Genomic DNA, 23,096 nt, shown 5'->3' on the forward strand with positions numbered 1-23,096 from the left:
AGTATTTCAGATGTATATATGTGTGTGTGTTTTCTTCACAGGATGAAAGATGGAGTGGAGTTGAATAGAGACACTGCAGGTTCAAAGTACAGGTTAAAGAAAGATGGGAAGAGACATATTTTGATCATAAATGAAGCCACTAAAGAGGATATTGGAACGTACTACGTCTATACCAACGGTGGGGAGTCAAAGGCAGAGCTGGAGGTTGAAGGTATTTGTCCTCCAGTCCACCAGTGCTTGAAAACTTGCTATCCAGGCTAACTGGGCTTATTGACAACAAACGGGGATCATGAAAAGCAAATAACAACATGATCATATATTATTGGAGCAATTAAAAATTAAACATTACATAATTATTAATTAAAATAAAAATTAATAATTAAAATATTAATGTTCTTAAATTGCAAAGGCCATGAAATCTGTGGTGCTGTTTAAAGTTTACAGACATGTATTTCCAGTATGACTCCTCAGTTAGAAACAAACTTCAGCACATGTTGATGTTTTCCGTCCTGACAAGCATGAAAAGCAACAAATTAGTCATTACTCATGTCATCATTAATTTTATTTCATTAATCTCTTGTATCAGTTGTATCACACTATTCGTCATACTAATTTGGTTTTACACCTCCAAAATTGATATCAGGCTTCAGATATCAGGCACTTACACGCTGTGAGTCAAACGAGTCCCATAAATTGATTATAGTGTGAAAAAATCTGTGTCCTTCCCCCTCAGATGAAGGATAGAAATACAGAGAAAAAATAGTATAGTTATAGTAACTGCGAATTAGGTAGCTGATATAAACAAAGTACTACAGTCAAAGTGGCTAAAACCAGCATGGCTAAAGCCTATGAGGTAACGAAGGAATGCTGGATAATAGTTTTCCTCTCAGAGGCAACACTCCCCGTTTGTTGTCAGTGTTGCCTGTGTCACCGTCCAGTAATGTGACTACTGCTCAGATCTACTGTGAAGAAAGAGATGAGCGTGAAAGCAAAGGTGTTGATTTACCAGCTGATCTACATTCCTACCGTTCACTTGTGGCTGCAAGCAAATTGCAGATATAAGAAAATTAGTTTCTTCTGTACTGATTCTGGGATCTTCTAGGTCATCCAGAACTCAGAACTGCTACTCCATAGTGGTGGTTAGGGAATCCGAGTAGGATGGGTTCTTTCAGATAAAAGATGACCAGAAAAGCGGGTTTGGGGTGTCTCTGAAATGGTTTACAAAATGTATGTATGGATTAGTTGTACTAAAACGAATGCATAAAAGGGGGAAAATGGCTAAAGACACGTTTTTGCGATCATGTTTATTGCTGCGGTGCAAGAGGCAGCCTAACATAGGAGTCTGTGGAGACTGACTCAGTTTTAGCCTCAAGTGCTCATTCACAGAACTGCAGTTTTGACGTTTGTGCAATGGTTTCATTTGGGTGTGGAGGTCGCTGTTAGTTTGTAGCAATGCCAGCATAGGTATATAGTAGAGTTTTTTTCTTTTAAAGAAAAAAAGGGGGAGGAAGCGATTCCTCCAAATCCAACGTTACTTTATAAATACTTGGTAATAATTAGGTTTCTAATGGGTAGTTAATGTAACTCAACACTAAAGATTGGAAATGGGAACACACAAATAAAATCCAGGAAGTTGTAATACTCAAGCGCAAAACTGTAACATTGCATTTGCACTAATTTTGCATGGATACACTTAATTAATTAGGCTTTTTTTTAAATTAATTAAACTTTTGATTGATCTTTGTGGTGCAGATAAGGAGCTGGAGGTTCTACAGAGCATAGCCGACCTGACAGTGAAGGCATCTGAGCAAGCTGTATTCAAGTGTGAGGTGTCTGATGAAAACGTGACCGGAAAATGGTTCAAGGATGGTATCGAAGTCGAGGCCAGCGATCGCATCAAAATTTCACACATTGGAAGGTATCGCTATCAGACTCCAGTGGGTTAATGTTCTGTTGTGATAAAACTGTTGTTTCCAGCTTGGCTACCTATCATGTACAGCTGCACGCATTATGACAACAGCAAACACACACACCCAGGCTCACAAAATCATATAGCTATGACAATAAACAGTTTGCTACATGGCTTGGAAAACTATTACCAGAGGGCTTTCTTAGTTGTTTGACCCATTTTTTGGGGATAGGCTGCAATCTGTAAAGCTCTAACCTCTAAACACATAGACACGCTCCCTCAAACACTCACACATGGTCACACACAAACAACAAACAGACCCCAAGGGTCTGGGTTTTCTCTCAGTAAGCCCTCCATCAGAGCTGCCTATGGAAGGAGATATGCCAAGGTGACAGCGGTCACACAAGGTGAAAGCCATTTAGTAGCTTTCTCACTCTGCGATATTGTCTCTTGAAGTATGTTGCTAGGGCAACTGTCCTTTGCATAAATGCGGGTCATAACAACTGCTGTCTCCTTGGTAACATCTGGCGACATGTCCCCAGGATCCACAAGCTGACGATCAATGATGTGAAGGCTTCAGACGCTGGAGATTATACCTTCGTCCCTGATGGCTACGCACTTTCTCTCTCAGCAAAACTGAACTTCCTGGGTGAGAGCGACGTAAAAATCAAAATACCAAGCGGTTCTTCTGAATTCAACCTATAAGTTGCAAATTTGAATCTTCCTGATCTGTTTCATTTTTCCCCACAGAGATAAAAATTGAATATGTTCCACGACAAGGTAGGTGCTTTTTTAAAAGACAAAATTCATACTTTATACTGTCGTGTATGACATTATTGAGCTAATCAGCTGTTGAGAAAATATAGCAAATATCATATAAGATGCCACTGAGTGACCCTCTGAACAGGGAAATGGTTAAAATGTCCTTGTGCCCTTTTAAAAAAATCAAATAGTTGATCATTTATTGTTAGTGTAACACTCTTATTGATTGATGCCTAACCGTACGTTATAGTTAGTGGGACAGATTCTGTCTATGTCAGGTTTTCATCTATCCCAGAAGCACATCAAGGATTTCATTTCAGTTTTTTAGCGCAGACATTATTATATGCTTTGGTAATACAAATAGACTGGGTGACAGTTATCTGGGCTATCTCTAATCTTCATATGTGCAGGTTTTGTTTGGAGCTTAGCTCTGGTTGCTGCACTTATAATGTCCCTGAGCCATAAGAGGATTGGAGGGACTGAAAACCTATCACTGAACTTAACTGTATTTACAGTTTTTCCTACTGATAAGGGAACTCTGCTATTGTTACTCATACTATGCCAAATAATAAAGTAATAGGTAAACAAAAACAATTAAAACACAGAAGCATTTTACTATAGCAACTTATATTTTTTTATAATGGGTCCATGAGGTGGAGCATTTTCTGTAATTTTAGACATAGTGACAGATGTCTTATTGGCAGATTTACTTACATTTCTTAATCATAAAACTGAACAATACTGGTGAAATTGCACTTCCTTTTTTATTTAACCACACTCAGACTGATGCTTAGGTATGTCTGTAGTGCACTTTGTTCCACCTGCAACAACACCCTAGAGTTTACAGACGTACCCTGGAGTTCATTTATACATCCCTGCAGAAAGGTGTGAAGTTAAATCACAACAAACTGCTTTTTAGCTGCTGTTAAGTTGCTCTTTGCTCTCTGTTTTGTTCTCAAAATTGTGTGATCTTTTCATAAAATGCAACACAAAAGGCTCTTCTATGAAACAATTTAAAAATATATAATGAACTGAAGAATGTGAAAGTTGAAAATGCTCACAGCTCTGGAAAGCCATCGAGTAGACAAAAGCTCCAACTTGCTTGTTTGGCTTTAGGCAGTATAGTATGATGCTGTTCCAAATGTAAAACCCCCAAATCCCTCTAGTGGTTTTTTTTTTTGCCAGAGTCCAAAAAGACCATATATAGAATAAAAAAACAGTAAATTTAGTCTTTGTGCCACCTTTGAGACACCTTGAATCTCAAATATAAAAAACAAAAAAAGAACCAACATCATTGTTCTAAACTAAATGGTCTCTTTCTTCCTGTCTTCATCTGGTCACAATGAAAGATCCTCCCAAGATCTTCCTGGACACCGGTAGCTCCGGCGGCAAGAACAACATTACGGTGGTGGCTGGAAACAAACTTCGCCTGGACGTTCAGTTCACAGGAGAGCCGGCCCCCACTGTGTGCTGGATGAAAGGAGACCAAGTGAGAAAGAAATGGCTCTTATCCTTCACCTCGCATCACAAACGCGTCAGATATTTTATATGTTCTGCGTCAATCAGAGTACCTCGCCGTTAGTCATTAAACAGCACAAAAGAAGAATGAAACAACACTAGAGTGGGACGGTTGAATCACCTGTCTTTGTGGTGGCTGTCGTCATGCGACACAGTCCTCTTCAGCAATCTCCTTTTGTTCTGTCTCTCACTCTGTGCTGCCCTGTGTGGTAGGTGTTGTCCGAGGCTGAGGGACGGGTCCACGTGGAGTCAGAGCAGAATGTGTGCAGCTTTGTAATAGAGGGGGCGGAGAAAGCGGACGAGGGCCAATACTCCATCACGGTGACTAACCCTGTCGGCGAGGACAAGGCGGATCTCTTTGTTAGAGTTGTGGGTCAGTGGCTGTTTCTTACTTTTGCCTTTTTCTTTCCTTGATCCCTTTCTATTACTTCTGTCTGACTGAGGGCAATAGTTCCTCAGAGTTTGAGACTGGGTCATGGTAAAAAAAAAAAGGAAATCCATAATTTTCAATAGTGGTGCCATCTTTTAAAAACTCACATCATCTGAATTTTAGGTCCAGTGTCTTTGCAGCTTCTACCCAGAACAATTAACATATTAAAAAAAAACATATGTTTTTAGACTTTCACCTCAGATATTGTTTTTCATTAAAATACATACTGTAAGGAATTTGTCTGTCTCTTAATAGAACTAAGAATGACCAAGACATAATTTATATAATAAATAATAATTATCTAGTCTCTAGTCCAAGATGGATTTTAGGATAAGCAATGAATAGAGAGCAGTGGATGAAATTACTTAAATAAGGGACATAGAAACATTTGATTAATAGTTTTTAAGAGTCATAAAACACACAGAATAGCTTGCTCTAACATGATTTGTAATCACCACTGATGTAATTTATTCTACAAAGTGGCAGTGTCTATATAGAGGTAATAAAAAATGTAACGTTTTTCATTTGTGATCAGTGAAACATATGATGGCTTTACCAGTGCATTTGGTGTTGACTCCCTAAATCACATCTGCATGTTGTCTTACGTACTGTACTACATCAAAAACCTCAAACGCTCCCATTTCTCTCTGTGTTTCATCTCTCCATGCTTTCAATTTCTAACTGTAACCTGCCTCTCCAGATGTGCCAAAATCTCCTGAGAACGTCAAGTGCGCATCAGTTGGCGAGGACTCTGCCATCATCACATGGGACCCTCCCGCCTTTGACGGTGGAGTTGCCGTTAAAGGTACCCCTGAAACATGCAGCGTGTAATATTCACATCTGATGTCTTCCTCCCAGGAGAAAAGAGGAGTTTAAATTCCATTTTGTTTATTACATTGCAATATTTTTTTCTAACTGACTTGGAGCTGTTTTTAACGACTTCACCGTATGTTGATCCTGCTTCCTCGAGGGTACCTGATGGAGAGGAAGAAGATAGGCTCGCCCAGATGGACGAAGCTCAACTTTGATGTTTACGAGTCCACCACATACGAGGCTAAGAAGATGATTGAAGGTGTACTCTACGAGATGAGGGTGTTTGCAGTCAACGACATTGGCATCTCTCAGCCCAGTGCAAGCTCAAAGCCCTTCATGCCCATTGGTGCGTTGCCATTTGTCATTAGCAGAATGGTTAATTAACAGAGGCTTTTCACACAATGCTCATTTTGAAGCAGCTTAACCTACCTTCCCATCCCATTATACCCCGTATTAACGTATTAATTAGCTCTTGTCTCTCTCAGCCCCCACCAGTGAGCCCACTCGTCTCACAGTAGATGATGTGACAGATTCTACCTGTGCACTCAAGTGGCGTCCTCCAGAGAAAATCGGAGCAGGTGGCATCGATGGCTACATCATTGAATACTGCAAAGAAGGAAGTAAGAATAACCAAAATGGATATCACTTTATACTAAGGATTTCTTTTGGATTTGTAAGCTATAACTAACGACATTAGATAAATGTCAGAACTTTACAAATTGGGGATATTAACAGTAAATTGTGGGCTAATATATATTTATGCACCTTTGAGTTAGCTAGCAAGAGGAATTCATACTTACACCTGCTATTCTGAGTGTATGATTGTTTTCCGGCTCTCAATCAAGGCTGCATGAAATGCTCTACACGTGTGAAACACTTGTCACGCTCAGTGGTTGCCATCTTGGGTATGCAGCAGAAAGGAAGGGGCCACTAAACAATTTTAAGCAGGTTAGATAATCATTACAATATAAATGCTAACAGTGATATTTGCATCTGTTGTGTTTTGTGTATATACATGAATTATGTATAGCCAGAGGCATGACAGGCAGAAGATAGTGGGATGATCACAGTCAAACATTAGAAATGTTATTTCCTGAAACTGAAAAGTTTAACATGTTGGATTTAACACAACATTACCCCGTTGAAATTCATTTCCTTTACAAGTCAACTCATAATGTACTACATGGCACTGGGATTTTGCTGTAGAAACACAAACAGAGAGAAATGGAGGCTACAAGCCTGACTACTTGCTGCTTTTGTTACCTGTCTGCTGAGCTTTATCGTCACTCTTGGCTAGCTTTATGTTAGCATGCTGTTTGAGTAGATGCCTGCAAAGAGCCAAAGTTTTGGAGTATAATATAGTTGTTTATGTCCTGGAATTTCTTTCCGATGGAAAAAAAAAATCCATATCACTGCTCCTCAAAAGCTCTAAACCGCTCCAGCATTTTTCTGTTGTCATGCACGAAAAAAAATCAGCTGAACGCAGCACAAGTGTAGGAAGAAGTCTAAGGAGCTTGGAAAGAAAAGCGTTGGGACTTCTTTAAGTTGCTTGAAGACGTTTCACCTCTCATCTTAGAAGCTTCTTCAGTTCGCACTGCATTACTGAAAAATGTAATGTGATTACAGTAACACTGAACACTGGAATTTAGACACATTAGAAATCAGTCGTGCAAATGAGATTCTTCAAATCCTGGCAACCCAAAAATTATTCATACAAAGAGAACGATTGATCATTTGCTAAACCTCTCTGCCTAAAAGTTATTTATTATAGGAACTGTAATGGTCATGATTATTCCTTCGGTTAAAGTAATAAATGAGTGATATGACAAATCCTTCTTAAAACAAACAAACAAAAAAACATGACCAAAGGCAAAAGAAATCATGTGTTTGGTGTAATGTGAGAGGTACTTATAGATGCTCCCTTATTTCCCAAAGCATTGCCACAGCACACACATCCGCATGTTTGATTTGGCTCAGATTTTGCACCAGATGCCCTTCCTAATGCAACCTTCTCATTTATCCAGGCTGTAGGAGTACACTAGCTTGTGACCCCCTGAGAAAAGGCCACCTGAGGCTGGATTAATGTGCGCTATAGAAAACTGTCCAACTTTCTGCCTACTGTAATAGCAATCATCATTCAGCTATTTACAAACTGTATGTGAGTTTTTAAGATTAGTAGGTATAAGAAAAAAGTTTGAGTGAAGACGTATTTGCCAATGTGCCTGTGTGTGTGTTTTAGTGTTATTTGTATATCTGCCTGTTCACTGGTAAGCAATATTTATACGTGATTAATTTCTCAGCATTAATCTCAAAGTTACACACTAATCCTGGTTTTCTGACCTGTTTCTTCACTATTCCTACTATTGCTTTTAGGTGACCAGTGGGTGCGGGTTAATGAGGAACCGGTGGGAAATATCCATTACAGGGTGAAGGGACTCCCAGTGGGGGAGAAAATGCTATTCAGAGTGATCGCAGTCAACATTGCCGGCCACAGTCCTCCTGCCGTTCTCTCCCAAGCCGTCACTATCCGAGAGATTGTGGGTCAGAAACAAGCTTTAATCAAACACAGCATTTAATGAACACATTTGTTTAACAGCACTAGAAATATTTAGTGTATTCAGGGATAGACATCATGTTCAGCAACCATTTAGGATAAATCAGAGGGGAAAAAATAATTTAGCTACTATAAATTTACTGCAAATATCGGAGATTTTTAACCAATAAGAGTCATTCATTTCTACTGTAACCACGCAAAGGAACATACAGAAAACCTAAAAGCTCTACATGTTTTACATTTTACATATCTATACACCCCCACATCACCCACTCTTTCACAAAGTTAACTTTTGCTTCTCTGTGTCCACCAACCAGAAAATCCAAAGATACGCCTGCCTCGGCGTCTGAGAACCAAATTCATCACACAAGTGGGCGAGAAGGTGAACTTGGTCATCCCCTTCCAGGTGAGTCTGGTTTTAGAGTTTTAGCTTTTACACTTCATTTGCAATATCGGGAAAAAAAGAGTGGACAATACAAGGTGCTCTTATGTGGTTTTTGTTTGTTTGTTTATTGTTTAACTGCATAAAATGCAAATGAACAAGGTGCAGTCACAGGCAGTAAACAACTGTAAACAGAACACCAGTCTCACTCCTCATGCAAACGGCACATATTTCCTCTTCAAAATACAAAAACAAACAAAAAACAGAAATGAGATGTAAACAATCCTAGCAAATATTAAGAAATATACAAATGTTAGAACAGTGGTTCTCTAAATGTGGAGTGGGTTCTCTGGGTGGTTCCAGCATTTTGAGTTTTTGGAAATATGAATTTTTTTGTATGTTTTTATTTCTGTTTATTATTTAGGTTTTGATTCTAGTTCTAGTTTGTTTTTATGGTCCCCTCAGTGCTTCCTCTGTCTCATTCTGCGTCTTCTCCCATCTGTTACCTTCACTCATGTCTCTGTGTTTTCTTTGTTGCAATTATTGTTACTCATTTGGAATTTTTTCGTCTCTTTGGTTTTACATTTAGTTTTACTAAGAACCTTCTGTCTCATTGTATAGATTTGGTTCAGTTGTGTCTTGTTACCCTCCTGTTTCCACTTTCCCCTCTTGTGTAGAAGTAGTCGTGTCCTTCGCCTCAGTCTTTGTTTATCTTCCCTTGTGCGCTCTTTGTTCTTTCCCTTAAAGTTTATGGATTCGTTTAAGTTTTATGTTGCAATTTGCTGTGCTTTTGGATTTCTTTGTTAAATACATAAATATAAATAAAAGGTTTGCTTTTGCTACCTTCTGCCTGCTTATTGGAGTCCTACATTTGGCATGTGCTCAGAGTCCCCAAAGGTGAGGGACAGATGACCATGAAAAAATATGGAGTGAAAGCAAATACGGCTTGTTTTCTCATAAAGTTTAATGATTGATTTTTGGTTTTGAATCAGAGTAAGTGCGGGGATATATGAGTAGACAGTGAGGGTTGAGGAGAATGAGATTATGTTAAAGGAATAACAGCCAAAATACAGCTCTTATGTCTCAAGGCTAAAATTCTGGTTTTGAGGTATTTTTTGAGTTCATTTAATAGAAAAACAGGATATTGTACTCATAAATATACATTAATTAATGTGATGTATGATTATGCCTTTCAACAAATTGATGCAATCTAATAAACTTGTATATAATAAACTTAAATAATCCATTAAAAATACATAGGAGCAGGCACTGCTTTGTGAAAGCTATCACGTTGCCCTGCCATCTTGACTATAGCACCCGAGATGGACACTGCTGTTCTGCTTAATTGTGTTTTATATGTGTGGCTTGAGACCAGCTGCATATGTGGTACATCAAAGGCGGTGGAGAAGAGAACTCATAGGTGTTCTTTTGCTGTCAGGGCAACTTTTATTCACGCCAGACTCAAGATATGAAGGATCGTACCTACAGTATGTTTTATCACATAAGACGGGGTTCTCATCACCAAAGATGCAAAACGTGAAGGAAAGAGACAACACAATCAGCATCTGGTTAAAATATCATGCTTTTTCTCTTTACCTCAAACCTCATCTCCCAAACTGAAGTCAGGGTTTGTGCAAAACCATCTTATTTATTCCAAATATGTTTGCAATTACTTATTGTCATTAAATGTGACCCTCCTGTTTCCGAACGGCTGATAATGACCTGTCTAATCAACAACAACAGTTTGTTAAAATAAGCTAACATCATGCAAGTGTTCTAGAATTCACTTTCCCTCTTATAATCAGTCTTAGTCTCCACTAAGTCCAGCAATTGTAGATCCACTTTAAAGAAATTTTTACTAACACACTAACAGTAGCTAACAGTGGCAAAAAACAGCAGCACTTACCAAAAGAAAAGTTCAGGATTTCCTCAACAACTCTCCCCAGTATCGCTGTCATCACACAGAAGTGAGCTTCACTTCTGAAGGAGTTTTAAAGCCTCCAGAATAAATAGACACGGACACACATAGACAGCTGAGGTAAACAGCTTACTGTTTTTACCCCTCAAACACTAACATTTTTTGAGGGGTAAAAACTCTACTGAAGCCTAGTGGTGATATTTTATACACTTTAACTTTGAACAAAGTGTCAGTACCCCATGTCTAATATTTAATTAAAGGAGAGTAAAGGCAGAATATCCACATGACACCTAAAAATATTTTTTATCTAGCTTTGGTAAAGTGGTCAGAGAGTAGATTAAAGAAATGTTTTGCACCCATTGTAAATCAGGCTTTCACATCACACATACCTCCACTCGACTGCCTATGGAATATTTATAGAATCTAAAAATACAGAAGGAGTCAAAATCAGTCATGAGCTTTGAAATATGAGCTGTGAGCAAAACCGTGAGGTTGGACAGAAAACATAATGACTAACTGTTGAAAATGATTTAAAAAGACATACATTCAAATCTTTACTAATTGCTATTCTAAATTTATTTCCACTAGAAAATGCAATTTCACCTAAAGATGGCAGAAAAACATGATTAGCTAGTCAAGCAATCCCCAGCCAAAAGTTATTGGTTCACATTTCTGGTGTTTGGGGCCATCTGTAAATACCACATTACCTTAACTTTAAACTTGCTATTTTTAGTTATCTTTAACAAATGGCTATATCATGCACCGGGGCATCTAAAAATCTAAAAATGGGGTAACATTTGTATCAAAGCCTACCCAAGCTCAATCCCACTGCACATTGTAGATATTTTAAGTGAATCCTTGAGTGGTAATTTGAAGAAAAAACAGCCAAGCCCTTATTTCCCCATGGCTGCTACTTGAAAACATATCGTCCTCTTCTGGAATCTAATGTGCTAATGTTGGTAGTAACAGGGGAACAAGAGTTCTAAAGGCACAGGGAGCGTTACAGCTTTTGACAGCAACTTGCAAATTATGGCAGTGGTAAAAAAGAATCTAACCATAAGCTGTAAAGGGTAAACCATTGTTCTAAATAAAAATAGACAAGAAGAAAGCGAGCCATAGCTCGGTCTCCTTTTGAAGAAGCAGATGAAAAGCCTTCTCTGAGACAGAGAACATGGCTACATAGTGTTCTCCTGGGAAAAAAGAGCACCGACTGTTCTGTCATCTCATCCACGAGCTGGACTGAGTGTGTTCCCGCGGCTGTTTTTACACTGATGTAATATCAGGCCATAACTAAAGTTATCGGTGACATGTTTAATAAAATATTTTATGTGCAAAAGTTTAAATTTTTTTTAAAAATATTCTATAAGATCAATTTATTGTTAATCAAAAGATCAATTTACTAGTAAGGACATTATTAGTGAGTAATCAAGTCAGTTGTTTCATTTTCAACAGATTAACCAAAGCATTAGTTTAGGTGGGCCCCCAGATCGAGGTCAGATGAAATAATGGCATATCAGCTGAAGACTCAGCTACTGAGTTAGTTATTCTGATACGCTGCCAGTCAAACGCTTGGACACCTTCTCATTTAATGTTTTTTTTTCTTTTACTATTTTTTACATTGTAGGTATAAAAAGAAAACATCAAATGTATGAAGCAAGATATATGGAATTATGCACCAAAGAAAAAAATGATAAATAACTCTAAATATGTTTTATATTTTCGATTCCTGAAAGTAGCCCCCCTTTGCTTTGTTGACAGCGCTGCAAACCCTTGGCCTTCTCTCAGTGACCTTCATGATGCAGTCACCTGAAATGGTTTTCACTTCACAGATGGGCTTTGTCAGGGTTTATTTGTGGAATTTGTTGTTTTCTTAATGGGGTTGAGATCATCAGTTGTGTTGTGCATAAGTCAGGTTGGTACACAGCTGACAGCTCTATTTGACAAGTGCTAGAATTCATATTATGGCAAGAACCAATCAGCTAAGTAAAGAGAAATGACAGTCCATCGTTACTTTAAGAACTGAAGGTCAGTCTGTCTGGGAAATTTGACTCTGAATGTGTCCCCAAGTGCAGTCACAGAAACCATCAGGAGCTACGACGAAACTGGCGTACATGAGGACAACCCCAAGAAAGGAAGACCAAAAGTCACCTCTGCTGCTGAGGATAAATTCATCCGAGTCATCAGCCTCAGAAATCGCAAGTTAACAGCACCTCAGTTTACAGACCAGATAAATGCTACACAGAGTTCCAGTAGCAGACACATCTCTACGTCAACTATTCAGTGGAGACTGTGAATCAGGCCTTTATGGTCAAATAGCTGCTAAGAAACACTACTAAGGAAAAGCAACAACCCAAAGAGATTTGTTTGGACCAAGAAACACAAGGAATTGCCATTAGACCAGTGGAAATCTGTGCTGGGAGGAGGTGTGATGGTGTGGGGGTGCTTTGCTGGTGACATGGTTGGGGAATTATTCAAAATTGAAGCCACACTGAACCAGCGTGGTTACCACAGCATCCTGAAGCGACATGCCATCCCATCCGGTTTGCGTTTCGTTGGACCATCATTTATTTTTCAGCAGAACTATGACTCCAAACACACCTCCAGGCTGTGTAAGGGCTATTTGACCAAGAAGGAGAGTGATGGAGTGCTGCGCCAGATGGCCTGGACTCCTTGGTCACCTAAACCCAGTCGAGATGGTTTGGGATGAGATATCAGATGTACGGCAGGAGAAAAGAGCAGGTTCAAATCAGGATCAGAATATTTATATTACAGAGATGCTGAGCACTTGTTGGCCCTTTTGCCTTCACTCTGCAGTCCATCTGATATTGTTGCGATTCTTTGCCAACAAATCTTTATTCAGATTTACTTCAGTGGCATATCTCTATCTTTGGGCAGGCTGTGTATCTCTGTATCTGCAAGCTGCTTTGTAACCCACCTCTACCCCAGCTACCCACATAGCAAGCAGGTCTGGCCCGGATCTGGTATCAAGCCGGTACTGCTGGCTGACTTCTGGCATGGTAAAACATATGACATCAAGATATGGGCCAGGCCTGGCATAGATGGCACTATGTGATGGCATGCCATATCTGGCTCAATTGTGGTTTGGTTTGGGAGGTGAAGCAGTTCACCTATTGATCACAAGGTTAGTGGTTCGATCCCTGCCTCTTCCAGTCTGTATGTCAAGTGTGAATATGTATAAATGTAGTTCGGAAGCACTCAGTTTAGAGAAAGTGAGTGTGGTGTGTTTGAGTAATCTGACAGAGTAGACAAGTGCTATATAAGAATCAGTCCATTCACTGTCTGAACAGAGTTTTGTCATGTTACTTTGCACTATTATGCACATTGTTATTACATGGCTTGATTAAGGTACACATTAGGCTGACATCTGGGGCCAGAGCTGAAACTGTTCTGGGCCAGCACAGGGCCAGCAAAAGGCCACTTGTGGACACATTGCTGGCCATGCGTGGGCCACATCTGGCAAACCTGATCTAGGCCACCAAAGGGCCGTCATTCTTTGCGGTATGTGGGCCATGTGTAAGCACATTGTGTGGGCCAGATCTGGGCCATACCAATTTTGCTATGTGGGTAACATCAGGTTTGTTGACAGTGATGATTCCTCTGTTCTGTGCTGAAGTCTTCCTGCTTCTTTTGCTGCCTCAGTATTTTAAAATAAATGCTTAGCGGGGCAGAATGGTCTCATGGGACAATAGAGACATACTGTCTGACATGATGGAAATTATGATCTTCTTTTGCTATAAGGGTTGTGCCCGATTTTTGGAAAGACTGTATTCCTTGAAATATTTGGAATCATTTCCTTTCCTTTCCTTTAATTACAGGGAAAGCCTCGTCCTGTTGTGACCTGGTATAAAGATGGTGTTCCCATGGAGGACCGCACAGTGGGAACTCGTACCAGTGAAGTTGACACCATCCTCTTTATTCGCTCTGCCGAGAGGGTCCACTCTGGAAAGTACACACTGTCTGTTCAGATTGAAAACATGTCAGACAGCGCTGACATACACATCCAGGTTGTAGGTCAGTCCCTTCACCATGGCAACACCTTCTAAGCTTCACCTAAAGAATGTAAACTCGCACCTCATGTTCTCTCATTAAGATTAGAACATAGCACATAATTCACAAAGTGCATGATTAATAACCTTTTTGAAATGGGATGAATCTTCGAGCTTGAATCTGTGACATGTCAAGAGTCTTTTTTTGTCAAATTTGATGATAATTCCTTATTTCATACTCTGAAGGATCTGTGACTCAAAGTAGCAAATCATCAAAGTGCTCAGTCCTCTCTCTCACTCTGTTATAATCCTGGCTCCTGCCTCTGTGGCCGCCAGCTCATTCACCAGCTTACTGCTCGTCTCCGCGGGTCAGGGTTCTGGGTGGATTATTTGGTGGGGCTCTGCTGAGATTATTTGCTTATAGACTTGGATTAGGTTTGGATTTTGAGGGCTATTCTGTCACTTCCTCTGCTGAGAAGGTTGAGCTAATAATGAGAGGCTCTGATCCCCCCCCTCCTCAGTTGATCTGTCACTGTACTCGTTTAGCAGGAGACAGTACAGGAGGGATTAAAGGGGAAAAACAGAAGCAGTGCTCACAGTTTGTACTGTACTCCAAAAGAAAAGAGTGTTCACAGCAAGATTAATGAGACACACACTACTATGTTGCACTGTTTTCTTTACTGCACTGTGTTTGGTGAAGGCCACAGAGAAGGATCAGTGATAAATACACTGCATTTCTCTGCTTTGTTATCGAGGCATACTTCTTCTTTGTTACGTCTATGCCAACAGTTTTTCTAGTAATGTATGCAGCTATCACCGCCTTCCCTTGATCCTATTGTCTTTTGCTCTGCTAATCTGTCAATCTTTCTAATCTGTCTAATCTGTCAAATCTCTACGGCTGCAAGTGTTGATTTCTTTGTCTCACTGGGACTTCCCTGCTCCATATCTGTTTGTACATTTCTCCCTCTCTCAGCCTCTAAAAGCCTTGCCAACATCTATGTCTAGGCAAAGAAGAGAGTTATCTCAGCCAGCTATGCATGTGTGGAACATTTTTTCACCACCCTTGAGCTGTGCAGTTTAATGAACCTGTCTTGTTCATAGTTTCACACAAAATCCTCCACCTGTATCTCGACTCTGCCACTTCTCACAATCCCACCAGAAAAGCCTGGTCCTCCCATCGCCGTGCATGTCACAGATATCTGGGGCTTCAATGCTGCGCTGGAGTGGAAGCCGCCTAAAGATGACGGCAACTGTGAGATTATTGGCTACACCATTCAGAAAGCTGACAAGAAGACTAAGGTATGCATAACAGAGTGTACAGGTGGTACTGAGAGGGTTTGTCAAGCAAGGTAATTCGCTAATAATAGTGCTGGAGGCATGCAACTCCGGAGCAACAGTGTCTTTTAAATTATGCATCCAAGTACAAGTTGAACCAAATTCTTCTGTGTTTTGTTTTTAATGTCACTGGGATTAGATTTAATTGTTTTTGCCTGACATTTTCTATATTGTGGTTTGCTAAATGTTAAACAGCCAGGCACGCTCCATGAAGATCAGTCCTGCTTTGGGATCTTTTGCTGACATTAGCTGCTGCAGAATAAATTTGGAACGATCACACTGTGTCTGATCATCAGAAAAGAAACAGAATGTAAAAAACCCCCAAAAAATGCAAGCTTAAACTTTCTGTAAAAACTGAACCTGATTTGTCCCATTTTGCCCATCAGGGTCGCCTCCTTGTGCACCTATGGATCACTTCCAGAGCTCACTTTTCAGCTTCTATGTTGAACTAACCCAAGTTTCATGTTTAAAAAAAAGCATCAATTTAATGTTTATGTATATATATATATATATATATATATATATATATATATATATATATATATATATATATATATATATATATATATATATATAAAATTATTCTGCTCATTGTTGTTACTCTCCCCCCTACAATTTTATGAACAATTTCTTGAAAGCAGTAAACCTCTAAAAGCCCACTTTACACTACAGTCATGGTAAAAAAGAAATCAACTGTCAGTTCTAAGTTTTTCAATCAGTTTGTCAATCAGCACATAATAAAGATCCTTGGAAGGTGTTAAAATTGGGTAAAATTACATATGAAATATTACACCCTGCCATTATTTATTTAATAAAAACTAAGTCAAAATGCAGAAGCAGTGTGCAAAAAAAGTAAGTACACCCTTACTGTGTCAACAGGAAATATAAGGGAAAGCGAAAGACAAGTGCATATAATCAAATGCATTTAATTAACTGATAGTTGATAAGTGAGAGCACTCCTGTAAAAACTAGTCTGGAGCGTTCAGGTGTGTAGATACATTGCCAAGATGCAAAGACATCAGCTATCATGTTAAAGAAACAATATTTGCTGCCCATCAATCTGGGAAGGTGTTTTGAGGCTTTGAAGTCCATTATTCCAAGTGAGAAAGATTTTTCACAAGTGAAAAACATGTCATCTCCACACGGCATTCCCACTCTGGCTTCCTAGAAAATTTACTCCAAAGTCAGAATGTGCAATGCTCAGCGAATGTGCAAAAAACCCAACGTCGTACGTCGTACGCAAAGCCGTCGTACGCTACCATGGTCGTTATGTTGAATGAATCGACAGGAAGGCGGCCTAGAAGAACATAGATGTTGGGCACTGGAGATTCTTCAGCATATAGAGCTCCACCTCAGCTATAAGCCTCTTTGAACCTCTCCTTCTCTCTCATACATCAGGAGTGGTTCACGGTCTATGAGCACAACCGCAGGCCCAGCTGCACTGTGTCTGACCTGGTCATGGGGAACGAGTATTCCTTTCGAGTGTTCAGCGAAAACATCTGTGGCCTCAGCGATGAGCCTGGCATCAGCAAGAACACCGCTGTCATTACCAAAACAGGTAATGAAATCCCCGCAGAGCTCTGCTCTCTGTAACATGATAGTATTGCTTTTGATGCTGAGCAACATCTAACGCATGCTGAGCGGTAGACCACATTGTATTCAATTGAAAGATAAAGTGAGCATTGTGGTTTGTAAAGGGTACAGTAGTGAAAAACAGAAGCTACACTAAATAAAACGCAGCTTTGTATTATTTTCGCTGTAGAACACAGTAACGACATTAGAACTACCTATAATTAATTATCGGCTGTGATTAATTGCTTGAACATGGTTTAAAACTAAATTAATTCACACTGATTACGCTTAACAGAAATATTCTTTGACAGAGTGTTAAATACCATTTAATATTGGCCGCATATTATGAAAGCAACCAGGCTGGGAAATTAACACCTGCCACCAGCCAAATGCTGCTACTGTTTTTGTGTTGTTGCATTTGCTTACTCTCCCAGAAGACTTGGCAGCCCACCAGCCAATCTCTTTTGTGTTCCAAGCATCAGTCTGGCCTATAAAATTTGGAGGGTTGTTGATCGCGGTGCCCACCTGACCTGAGCATAAAACAAAAAGTCAGCTTCCTGCCTCGATAACTCAAAAGCCAGTTGAGAACAGTTGCTTGTGTGAGAGGATGCGGCGTGGATATTACAGACAAAACATTCCCAAAATAGTGGACAGTGACAACTGAAGGTTAATAATTATGCATTTCAGTCTATGTGTTACACATTTCCTGGACAGAATCGACTTTTACAGCGTGGTACAAACTAGCTTGGCGTCTTTTAAACTGAGGCATGCCCCACCGAAATGAAAACATCTTTCATCCACTACACTATGTAAGCCTTTTCAGCTACATGGCCTTCATCTGTCTTTTCATCATATTCTTCAGAAAATTCTCAGAATTATTTGAATTTCCTCTTAACCCATCAATGGGTAAATTTGTTGAATATCCATTATTGATACAAGGAAGCAAATTCGGTATTATTTCAGTCTCACATTCATCATAGAAAGACCTGGAAAGCACAGGACAAAAACCTTTGGGGAGTCAGCGTTAGCTTTTATGCTCCAGTCTGCTGGAGGACGTGTTGAAATCTTTAATCATAAACTTGAAGCTTACCTCTTTACCCTGCCTTTTGATTTATTTATGGATATATGTACTTTATTTTCATATATGTTGACTTTGATTATGTTTCATTATATCTGTGTTGGCATCAAGCAGTGTGAGTGTATGTGTGTCTCAACGTCTTCACCCCATGTCCAGGTTTGCTCTACAACACTTCACCCTACAAAGAGATAGACGTGAGCAGCTGTCCTAAATTCACAGCTCCCCTGGTGGACAGAAGTGTCATTGCAGGATACAGTGCCGCCATCTCCTGTGCCGTTCGTGGCAACCCCAAGGTATCTGAACTTTACTTTTTACAGGTGTGTGTCAGTGATGTCGTTTTTTGGGCATTTGATTGGAGTTCATTTACAACCCAAGGTATTTATCCTTCTGCTCTTAATTATTTGTCTTTTTATATTTTTAAGATATAAAATAATTTTTAAAAATCGGTTTAAAAATTGGTCTGTAAAACCAAGCAACAAGGTATTTAGACTGTTAGGTATTTAGACACCAATCAGTATGTGGATTTTGATGGTAGTTTGTGTGCGGCTCACAGATTCAAACATATCTAGAAAACCTAAAGATAAAATATAGAGAAGTGTGCTTCCTAGTTTATGCATGACGAGTAAAATAAATGTGAAATAAAGTGAGTACAATGTGTCCTAGTGTGGTTGTGTTAAGACAAAAAAAAAAAGTCATGGCTGTCAATAAAGCAGTGCTGAATGCACAAAAGGTAACCCCCAGCTGTTTGTTGCAAATGACTATACTACACACTACAGCACCATCGTGTGTGGACTTTACCTGGATTGGCCTGTGATAGCTGCACTGCAAGGGTTTGCCACAGATTTCCTGCTTTGTGTTTTTTTTACAGGTTTTGAGTGTCAAGCAGTGAGTGTGTGAACAGTCAGAAAGGATTTTGATGCCTTTGCTGCAGGAATGTATTTTTATGTAGGAAGCTAGAACAAGAGGTGGAGCAGCTAGATCTTTTAGCGCATGTATTTTTTTTAATCACACAAAATCGGCAAAGATTTGTCAAGGCGAAACGTTGACCTAATTTCACCTCCTACCCTCCTCCCTCTGCTCTCTCCTACCCTCCTGACGTCCCTCGCTGTGTTATCCCCCCCCCACGCGTACACTCACACACCCTTCTCCTCTCCTTTCCTGCATCCCACCAATTTTGCTTGCTCCTCCAACATCCTACTGTGCCTTAGCCAAAGATCATTTGGATGAAGAACAGAATGATCATCGGTGAAGACCCCAAGTTTCTGATGCAAAACAACCAGGGAGTGTTGACTCTGAATATCCGCAAGCCAAGCCTGTTTGATGGGGGCAGATACTCCTGCAGGGCCATCAATGACCTCGGGGAAGACGAGGTGGAGTGCACTCTGGAGGTTCGAGGTATGTCGATGTAGTTTTCACTTCCCACAACAATGTAGTTTCAAAGCTAAAGCATGACCTGAAGTCAGGGCAAGTCTCTCCCTGGCAGGCTTCAATAAAGCTCACCATGACAAATCTCCATCCCCTCAACCCCTTTTGCCTGAGCTGTTGTTCAGGCGAAAGCAGAATTCCTTTTCCTGTGCTAAATATAAATCACCTTATTGTATTTGTCAGAGAAAGTTTCAGAGCCACAGATGACTTTAAACAGGATGATCTGCTGGCCCCTCGTGCTGATTTAAATTTCTCTTTTTCTCCACAGTTTTACAAGAGAAAGGGGAGGAGGCGAAGAAATGAGCGGCACTGCGAAACAGCAGAGGATACAGTTGAACAGGAATAGTAATGGATTATGTATAACGGGATAGTCATGAATAAATATGATTAAAATAGATCACTTGTGAGGCTCTAAAGCCACCCCGTGCACCCCCCACCCCCCTAAACGCATATGCTTGCCTTTCACCGCTGCTATGATGAATGCCATATCAGTAATATGCCATAAATTCTTTCAGCACGCTGCCACCTTGTCACTCCCTGACTGAGAGAACCCACAGTGTAGAGTAGTAGAGCTGCCCTGCTGTGACCACACACACAGATGGATCCTTCTTATCTGTGAAGTGGACCTGTCACTGAACACACTTATAAAACAGCCTTTCATCCATTACGGCTCCCTGTGTTGTCTGTTTTGTGTCCTGGACGTTTTTATAGGTTGGTATGAATTTATGATTGGGATGCAGCTGCAGCACTGAAAGCACCGCAGTGTGACTGACCGGCTGTACGCACGCCCCTGTTTCCTCGCTGTGGTGTGTGAGCAGGGGCCTGTAATGGTTCAATGGAGGGATCAATATTCAGTCAGGCATAGCCGACATCATGGCGTAACCAGGATTAAAGAGGTTCTCATACACAGATATAGCCCTGCTGCTCCACCACACGCACACACAAAGTACCAGTGTTGACTCACAACGCACTCTCTTGCAGTATTTACCCATTCCCTCATGCTCTCATACTACATTCCTCATGGCATGACCTATACTGGTGGGCCTTTACAGAAACATGGTTTACACTCATGCACATGCGAACACAAACATACACACTCCAAATCAGGGTCTCATTAGCATCACACACTAGAGACTAATTAATGCACCCATCAACACTGCCCTAATTAGCTCTCCCACGTCATTACTGAGCAAACGAATTACCGCTAATTTACACACCCGCAAAACAAACACAGCACCGTCTCTGCTGGGAGAGTCCGCGGCAGCTCGCCTCGCACACCAAATTAAAGCCTCACCGATGTGCTGCAACTCCGACCCAAGTGTGCCTGCCCTCCCTCACACGCACACACACCCTAACTTCACCTGACTGAAGGAAAAGCTCAAGTTGGAGAGTGAAAGTGTGAGGTGTGACATTTGTGAACTAGGGCAAATACATCACCCTCCCTTGGAGATGTGAAGGTACTTTTTACTCTCGAGACCTGCCCCACCGCTGAGTACATCAGGTCCCGGTCTCTTGTCTCTCCAGCAGAGGGGGTAAGAGCACAGTGACAAAGAACACAACTGACCACCATTAGGGTCTGTGCTGTAATTGTGAGTGGCAGGTTATTAAGCATCATTACATTACTGATGCACCGCTTATCGAAATGCCAAACCTGGCTCCCAAACTGTGCCAATCTTCCCGTAACTCTTGGCACTCATCCTGAAACACTTCCAAGTACAAGAAATTGAATTTCCTCCTTTACATCGCAGCATAAAGATGAGTTGAAATAGGATGAGGCCATATGTGGCCAGATAAAGCGGGGAAATCCTCCAGATACCTGAAAGTAGGCCATGATTGGTTACACAGTAGACCTGCAGTGCGGTACAAAGCTTATATTTTGAACCCTGTCGAGCAGTAAATGACTCTGCGAGTATGTGTGTGTGGATTATGTGTGGTGTTGATATAATCGTATTGTCAGTTAACCCGAGACACAGCGTGGTGTGTTACTCTGCTGATTGACACATTAAAGCGGCACTGAAGATACACCGCGTGCTACTTTGCATGGAAGTTTTGGGAAAAACAGATTCTTTGGGGAAAAAAACAGCATGTAACCTCGATACTCCACCTGAATCTTACCCTGTCTCAAAAGTGATGTTCTGTTGCTAAGCAATCAAACTAATTGTATCTACTGGCATCATCCACAAGCCGTAGGAAACGTTAAAAACATTAGAAGGTGCTGGTTTACAATGCCACGATCAGTGTTTATGTGTGTGTGCGCGTGTGCGCCTCTTGTCTTCTCACACAGTTCGGGAAGCTTTAAGTTGTAAGCAAGAACAAAAAAAATTATAGAGCATTTTGTTTCCCCTCATTCCCTGTGACACACCTTAAGGCTCTTTAAGTTTGCGATGTCTGGATGAATAATTAATGAGGAAGCATGGCAGCTCAGGAGTAAAGCACCAGCTTCTTCATGCACACTGTATCTGCTCTGCTGTCTTTCCAATATTAGAACAGGCCTGCCTCAGACGACGACTAAACAAAGAAAAGTGACAAGACAAGTCTTACCACCAGGCAAAGGGAAAGGGTGGGAGAATCAGTAGGGTGCAAGCACTGTTGTGTCTGTGTGCGCGGGATGTGTGAGTGCTCGAGAAAGACAAGCGATACCAGAGAGACAGAAACAGACCTCCTGAAACAGTAGAACGGAGGGAACTATAATTATGCAAGTAATTATACATGAAATCACAGACTTGGATTGAGAGAGGGAGAGAGAAAGAGCACTGGAGGGAAAAAGCCTTGCAGTGAGTCTCATCCGTGTAATTGCAGTATAGGAACTAAATGAAACAGAAGGGGAACACACACATTACATTGGACCATCCACCTGTTTTCTCTCAACGTCACACCAGGTCCAGCCAGCTACTTTTAATCTACATCCAGGCTATTGCACAGTAATTCTGTACATTTCACCACATGGACTTTATGTCTTCATCTTCTGGTTACTGTAGTGTGCTTTATTGAAGATCACTGTGACTTATACCCTGTGTCATTCTGTTCATTGATTAAAGAGCCCGAACCCTCCCGCAGCTCATGATCCAAATAATGAGCACACTGTATCTGCAGGGGGGTGGGGGGCATAAAGTAGAGAGCTGCCCTCACATTTCACAATAATGACAACTTCATGACTGCATGCGGCTGACAGAAACAGCTCTGTTTCTGCTAACGGTGGCACAGCGCTGTCATACCTCTGCAAAGGAAAATTCCCATTTTTAGAGCTCAGGTGAGCGCTTAGAGTTTGCAACGTTGGCATTTTGCCAGCCGGATCAATTTCAGGTTCGACTCGCTTATGCACTAAAAAGCAAACAAACGTAAAGCTTGGAAATGTTTGCATACACAAGTTATACATGAGTAAATGAGAGATAC

General features: G+C 40.6%; 1 protein-coding gene across 1 annotated transcript in view; it reads left to right on the forward strand.

Annotated features, from left to right (window-relative positions):
* The window catches only part of mybpc2a (myosin binding protein Ca), a gene marked incomplete at its 5' end in the record, with an annotated part of 47,437 nt that extends 27,085 nt beyond the window's left edge, over positions 1-20,352 (forward strand). The window contains 17 exons of the mRNA XM_082531567.1: positions 42-211; positions 1,753-1,918; positions 2,452-2,558; positions 2,660-2,689; positions 4,021-4,160; positions 4,403-4,562; positions 5,320-5,424; positions 5,590-5,778; positions 5,918-6,052; positions 7,806-7,973; positions 8,304-8,392; positions 14,123-14,318; positions 15,453-15,592; positions 17,027-17,186; positions 18,435-18,571; positions 19,487-19,673; positions 19,972-20,352. Coding sequence (XP_082387693.1) covers positions 42-211; positions 1,753-1,918; positions 2,452-2,558; positions 2,660-2,689; positions 4,021-4,160; positions 4,403-4,562; positions 5,320-5,424; positions 5,590-5,778; positions 5,918-6,052; positions 7,806-7,973; positions 8,304-8,392; positions 14,123-14,318; positions 15,453-15,592; positions 17,027-17,186; positions 18,435-18,571; positions 19,487-19,673; positions 19,972-20,006 — 2,314 coding nt within the window. The 3' untranslated portion in view covers positions 20,007-20,352. The remainder of the gene's footprint in view (positions 1-41; positions 212-1,752; positions 1,919-2,451; positions 2,559-2,659; positions 2,690-4,020; positions 4,161-4,402; positions 4,563-5,319; positions 5,425-5,589; positions 5,779-5,917; positions 6,053-7,805; positions 7,974-8,303; positions 8,393-14,122; positions 14,319-15,452; positions 15,593-17,026; positions 17,187-18,434; positions 18,572-19,486; positions 19,674-19,971) is intronic.
* Between the last annotated feature and the right edge of the window lie 2,744 nt (positions 20,353-23,096).

Source organism: Aulonocara stuartgranti (assembly GCF_965226115.1).
Source record: "Aulonocara stuartgranti genome assembly, chromosome: 4".
In the NCBI taxonomy this organism is placed as follows: domain Eukaryota; kingdom Metazoa; phylum Chordata; class Actinopteri; order Cichliformes; family Cichlidae; genus Aulonocara; species Aulonocara stuartgranti.